General features: G+C 46.4%; 1 protein-coding gene across 1 annotated transcript; it reads right to left on the reverse strand.

Annotated features, from left to right (window-relative positions):
- Window positions 1–3141: 3141 nt before the first annotated feature.
- On the reverse strand, window positions 3142–6365 carry LOC123408908 (peroxidase 39-like). Its single transcript, XM_045101933.1, has 4 exons — window positions 5857–6365; window positions 5539–5745; window positions 5265–5427; window positions 3142–3805 (listed from the first exon to the last, which is right to left on the reverse strand). The coding sequence occupies exons 1-4, from the start codon at window positions 6070–6072 to the stop codon at window positions 3381–3383; spliced, it is 1011 nt and encodes a 336-aa protein (XP_044957868.1). The 5' UTR covers window positions 6073–6365; the 3' UTR covers window positions 3142–3380.
- Window positions 6366–6580: the final 215 nt, after the last annotated feature.

Here is a 6580-nt window from a genome sequence, read left to right on the forward strand (position 1 = left end):
TTTAAAATGGGGTTAACAAGATTTATGCAGTCACTCGGAGAGTTTGGTCACGTTCACTCGGTCTTATCGAGTGAACGTGACCAAACTTGTGTACTCTTCTGTATTCCACACGGTCTAAACTGAGTGCGTCGGGTGTCCCGTGACAAATTTTCTGACATCCATTCGGTCTGTCCGAAGTAACTCTACAACTTTTGTTCCTGAACGTGTTTTGGCTCTACAGGTCGCATACGACCTCGGATTAAGACGATTTTTATATCAAAATCAACCGTTTCGACGAGACAAAGATTTTCCATGCTGATAACCTTTTCGATTGAGGGAATCTTAATCACGTTTTGTGCCCCTGACACTCTTCACCCTCCTGGAGGCCGACGGACCCTCTTCGACCAACCGCGGGCCGACAGGTGGCTCTTCGGCCACCCGCAGGCCGGAAGGCCCACTTCGGCCCCCCACAGGCCGACAGATCCCCGTCGGCTCACCGGAGGCTGACGGGGTGCTAGTTTTGACATTTAAAAAAACACATATGCTTTTCGAATTTATTATAAAATATGTAGTAGTTTTGAAAAAAAATCATGTTGTCTGAGTGGGTAGTAAGTAGTAGGAGCCTCTGATAGCTGACGAAACATCAAAATTGAGAAGCACCGAGACGTTTCCTTTTGAAGACCTCATTTGGTACGTAGTAGAGAAGGATTACAAGAGATGGGTATTTAAGAATTGTTATTAATGCTTCTCTATTTACTTTTGTTTTTCTTAAGTTGCCAACCTCTCTTTATCATAGCCCATTATTTTGTTCTCTTTTCCAAATAAACCGAGTCTGATGCCTGTAGCACCCTGCCGGATCTCTCTACCCAGACCACCATATATATACACCACTTCTACCATCCTAATAGACGATGAATAACTGAGGTTTACGGGCTACCGGTTCCTCCTTGTCTTCAACACATCGAGCAAATTGTCATATTCGGTCTTTTGTTAGCTCATTACCTAGGCACGAGAGGTATCGGGATGCGAGAAGGTGTAGAACTAGGCATTTAGCAAAGTCGCAACGTGAGATGACGGATTAACTTTGCATAATAGTTAGCTATGAAATATTGATATTCACATAGATTACATGTGATGTAATGCTTGTGGGAATTCACTCGTAGAATACAAACAAAAGCTTGCTCGGCCAAAAGAAATGATGGGGCTGTCACAACTTTAGAGTAATTATACTAGCAAAGATCAGTGAAGATCGGAAATAATAAGCTGGACAGCACGTATATCGCTTCGTAAAGGTTGGCCAAATTGTGATCTTTGCCAACTATGCAAAAAAAATACCCGAAACGGACGCTCATCTCATGTTCAAATGCCACTACACAATGAGAGTATGGAAGATTGTCTTTAACTGGTCGGGAGTTCACTCGGAGACTCCAAGCTGAATTAATATGTAGTCTATTAACCAGTGATGAAGCTCAAATGAGAGTATGGCGTCAAACTACAAGAAGGCCAACAATTCTTTGCAGATGCTCATATGCTGGGAGATCTGGAAGGAGAGGAACGCTCGGGTGTTCCACTTTAAAGTTGTCCTTCCGTCCAGAGTGATCGCGATGATTAAAGACGAGATGAAGATGTGGGTGACCGCTGGGGCTAAATTATTGAGATTTTTAATTCCAGGAGAATGATCTTTTTTAATTTGGACATGTGTCATTCTGCAACTTGAAAGTATTGTCCTACTTTTCTTATTTAATGTTATGAGACCAAGCTTTTGCCTCCGTTGTAAAGAAAAAAAAACGGCCCTTACACAAAACGTGAAAATGTCCTTCATATTTACATTCCCTCGACTCCTTAAGAGGTAGGTTGTCAGTTACACCTCTCACCTTCCGTTAGTAGAATCAGAAATGTGCTAAGTAAGGATGCATTACTAGATGTGACAAGTTAACTATGTGAAGATTCTCTGGTCCTTTAACCTTGCAGTTAATCCAAAGATTGCCTATCGTTATACTACATTTCTTTTGTGTTGGATACAATAAAAATTAGTCATTGGATTCATGAGCATGCCTGTGACAAATAATGCAATTCAAGAGGGATATGCAAATGAAAGTGTCGTAGTCATGGGTTCATGGCTGAAGAGACCTCATCCATCAAACTACAACATTACCAGCAAAACTCAAGAACGACTCAAAACTTAACACATGCGTACATCCACACACGCGCGTTTGGGCCTGCCGAGTGCTGAATTGAAACTACTTTCTCCGTTCAAAATTACTTGTTTAGAAATATATGTATCTAGATGTATTTTAATACTACATATATCCATTTCTTTTTATTTTAACGACAAGTAATTTCAGATGGAAGTAGTAGTTCTTTCCGGAAGCTGAACTGAAACTGTAGTACACAAAACTGTAATAGTATCTCCCGTCTTTATCGGCTTAAGTAACATTCGTGAATGTGTACTTGTCGTATTGTCCTTGTTCGTCCAGTATGTCATATGTATGTGTCTGTGTGTAAGCATACACTGGTGGTAGCTCTATGGGGCCATCCAATATTTTGACTCGACGGCAGGTGTGTCAATTTTTGTTGTTTTTCTGACATCAAAGTACTTTTTGTTGCAAGGTGATTATCATAGTATCTTTTACAAGAGTATGAACAATCTTTACGGATGGATCTTTCATCCACCCCGTGCACGCCTTACTTCTAGCTAGTTTGGCTAAATCATGAACAGTACAATTAGTCCCTATAGGAGCATACAATCTCTCCATGAAAAAAATCTTATGGGTCATCACGATAGACGCATGCATCGATACGAGGTATTGATATCTAAGGGAGTGTTGTTCATGAAGTTAGGCCCTGTTTTGTTCATAAGTCCTATGATTTTTTTTAGTCTCAACTTATATAAGTCCTAAGTCCCCTAAAAAATTCCTACCTGTTTGGTTCCTAGGACTTAACATGGACTAAAAGACAATATTACAAATATAAGTTCCTATAAGACTTTTCTTGAGAGCCTTATTTCATAAGTTTCAAATGCCCACTTTAAGTTCCTATAAGTCCCTCCTGTTTGGTTTAGATGGGACTTAAAGGGACTTATAAGTTCTAAGTCCCTAATAAGTTCCTGTAACAAAACACCCCCTTAGTTGTCCAGCTAATACAAGTTGAAAATCCAATGAATTCAACAACATTGGTATCTATATCATTGCCACATACTCTTTCATGCTTTATTAACAATGTGTTCCTTGTTTATTTTTTACTTCCATCAAAAGAGAAAGAAGACATTTATCACCTGGACCAGAACTAAAAAACCAGCTTACAAAGAGAGAAAATAAACAAAAACCATACACAAAAAGGAAAAAAAAATATAACTAAACATACAAACACAATCGTCCAAGTGCCACCAAGCACGCACGCCACTAGCTGTTGACAACGGCACAATGCCGTCTGATCTCCCCCTCGCCACCGGTCTTGACTCCTATCATGCCCATCCTCACCATGGACCGTGCGAACACCTGGAAGAACACCTCCGGCGGACCCTTGGCCACGCTCTCGACGTCGGCCCTCGCCGCCGCGTCGGTGATGAGCGCGGCGTCGGACTGGAAGAGTCCCCGGCGCTTGAGGAGGCCGCGGTAGTAGCTAAGGTCAAAGGTGAGGAAGCTCCCAGGGTCCATCTCCACAATGGTGGTGTTGTCCGTGGGCGTGATGCACTTGGTCCGGCGGAGGTTGGCTGCATACTCCACATCAAGAGATGGGTCCGCGTCCCCGGGGCCGCCGCGGCCGGTGAAGTTGTATAGCCGCTCGCTGAAGGAGTTGCAGTGCGAGATGCCGATGGTGTGCGCCCCTGAGTGGTGTGGGTACATGATGCTCAGGTGAGGTGGTGAAGACAGTATAATAAGTGCAGAATTCAACAAGTTCAAGTAATATGTCCTTTGTTTCTAAATATAAGTCTTTTTAAAGATTTCTAAACGAGTTATATGCAGATGTATATAGACATACTTTAGAGTGTAGATTGATTCAAGTTCGTACTAAAATCTCTAGAAAAACTTACATTTAGAAACGGAGCAAGTACAATGCAACTCAGTAAGTTTTACTAATGATAATGTGGTTAGTAGACAGATAGCAGTAGCGTGTAGGCCGGTATACATCAGAACAGGTTGCCCTTTAATGGTTACTCGAGTATACATAAAAGCATGTGAATCAATGACCTAAGTTGGTAATTAAAAAACTTATCATACAGTGACATATATAACTGAGTCGAAGGTGTCCTTGTCGGTTCATGTGTGCTTATACACGTCTGTACTGTCATTGTTTATATGTCGCTGATCAACAAATGGCGACACATTTAACATTTTATCACGGCCATGTCCAAAATTTCCAAGCTAAATATATGTACTAGTACTAGCAGTTAGCGACTTAGCTAGCGTGCCAACGTCTATGAGCGTGTCGTACAACAACCTTTCTAGTGTCTGGAACAGATATTGCTTTTCTTGAAACGGAGGTAAAAGATCTACATCATGTGTTAGTTAATATGAGAAGAGAGTTGATTACAGGAGTCACGTTTTTACACGGCATAAATGATTACTTGCACAAAAAAGTATTTTCTAATTTCTTTGCTCGGGCGGTGATCCAAAAGTTTGACACGTGGTCGATGTTGCTCAGCAAGATGATAGAAGGGATGCTCTTGTGCCGAAAAACACGTGCATTCCTCTTGTTTCACATGGTCCATGACACGAGCATGCTAAGAGGGGCCATAATCTTTGTATTGAGGGCTCCGACGCCGGTCTCCGGAACAGATACAAAATCCGTGGAGATGTGCTAGTTTATATTGTTATTAGGTATGTCTACCTATAGTTTCACATCTAATCAACGTCGCCCAAATTTTTTAAACCGCTAACAAATACGGTTGGTGCTTTTGCGCAAGTGCCTACGTAGTGTCGGCAAGCCTCGTGTTCCCTTTCCTTTCCTTTTTATCTTGGAGCCATCGGATTTGAGCCATCAACAGCACCACCAATGGCCCTGTCATGTGACTATCTATGTGAGTGGGTGGCTAGCTAGCTAGCTAGCCGCGCATGGACAGAAAAAACACGAATCTAGCAAGTTCCTCTCACTCACTTTCTCTGCTAAGCTCGAGTGCTTATGCGTCACTAGACCTCACTATCACCATCACCATCACCATGGCCGTGCATGTGTCGGTGTCGGTGCCAATGATCGATGTGCCACATCAACTCGGCCACTGATACTTAGTACTCCTAGTAGTGATTAATCTTTTGATAATTGGTGGTGATGCATGGCATGGTTACCTGAGAGCCAGACGAGGTCGGCGACGTCGAGTCCCTTGGCGCGGAAGGAGGCGAGCAGGTCGGTGAAGTTCATGGTGGGCGCCGGGATCTGGTCCAGCGCCTCCTGCTTGATCGACACCCTGCCGTCGCGCCGCCCCGTCGGCACCCGCCAGAACGGCCCGCCCTGCATTTATCACCCGGCATGCATCGGTCAGGGTCTCCAGTCGTGTTGGTGTCGTGTCGTGTGTGGGAGGAGAGGACAGCAGCAGCCCACAGGGGGAAGCAGAGCGCTTACGATGACGGCGACGGCGTCGCGGGAGGCGAGCGCGAGGATGTCGGCGCAGGAGACGACGCCGGGGCACTCCTGCTCGACCACCGCCTTGACGCGGTCCAGGAACGCGAACCCGCGCAGCGTCAGGTTGGGCGCCGCGTCCTTCTCCGCCTCCTCCCCCCCGCCGCCGCCGCCGGCCGTCGCGTTCAGCAGCACCGACGCGTCGCACCCCTGCGCCGCCATTCCGATCCATCAGGACGGAGAACAAACACGCGCCGGCAATGCCGTCGCCGTCGCCGACGAAAGAGCGGGCGTAACGTAACGTAACGTAACGTAACGTACCCTGACGAAGCAGTCGTGGAAGTGGGTGCGGATGAGGGTGGCGGCGACGGAGGGCGCGCGCGGGACGTGCCGCTCCACGTAGTGCTTCACGATCTGCTCCGCCCGCGGGCAGCTCCGGTCGTAGAACCCCTGCCGCAGCTTCCCGCCCGCCTCCGCCGTCGCCACCGCGACGCCCACCAACAACAGCATCACCAACACCAGCCATGCCGCCGCCATTGTCTTCTCCCCGCACTTATTAGCTAGCTAGAGCCTAGAGCGCGGCCTGGAGCTCTGGAGTGGCGGGCGATGGTGTCCAAAGCCACGACGATGCTCTGTCAGCCGCGGGTTCTGGAGGACCGGCGGACGGATCGCTTTTTATACGCACGGCCACGGGCACGCTCACGCCCTGCAACAGCTAGCTAGCTACCGGCGGTGCGTGCGTGGTCCGTTAGTGGGGTTGGTGCTGGGCGCTACGTACGCGAGCGAGTAGGTACACGCCGGCCGACGTACTAGCAAGAAGAGACACGGCGAGCTGTGCTGTGCTCCCCTCAGGAAAATAGTCAGCGGTACTACTCGTATATATGCGTGACAGTACGTGTCGAGGTGCCATTTGTCAAGACGAGGCGATGCGTACGTTTTTCTTTTTTGGATTATATATAACCTACATACGGGTACAATCGTATTCGTACGTCGCTCCATTTGGATTATTTGACTGAAATCCTTTTTTTTTTAACTTGGCAAAAGT

Source organism: Hordeum vulgare, chromosome 7H (assembly GCF_904849725.1).
Source record: "Hordeum vulgare subsp. vulgare chromosome 7H, MorexV3_pseudomolecules_assembly, whole genome shotgun sequence".
Taxonomy (NCBI): Eukaryota; Viridiplantae; Streptophyta; class Magnoliopsida; order Poales; family Poaceae; genus Hordeum; species Hordeum vulgare.

Excerpts from the sequence above, each read along its gene's own strand:
- LOC123408908 (XM_045101933.1), bottom strand. The coding sequence starts at position 6,072 with ATGGCGGCGGCATGGCTGGTGTTGGTGATGCTGTTGTTGGTGGGCGTC. Across the intron at positions 5,428-5,538 it reads GCGACGCCGTCGCCGTCATC|GGCGGGCCGTTCTGGCGGGT; the intron begins GTAAGCGCTCTG and ends TGATAAATGCAG. Across the intron at positions 3,806-5,264 it reads CGACCTCGTCTGGCTCTCAG|GGGCGCACACCATCGGCATC; the intron begins GTAACCATGCCA and ends CACACCACTCAG.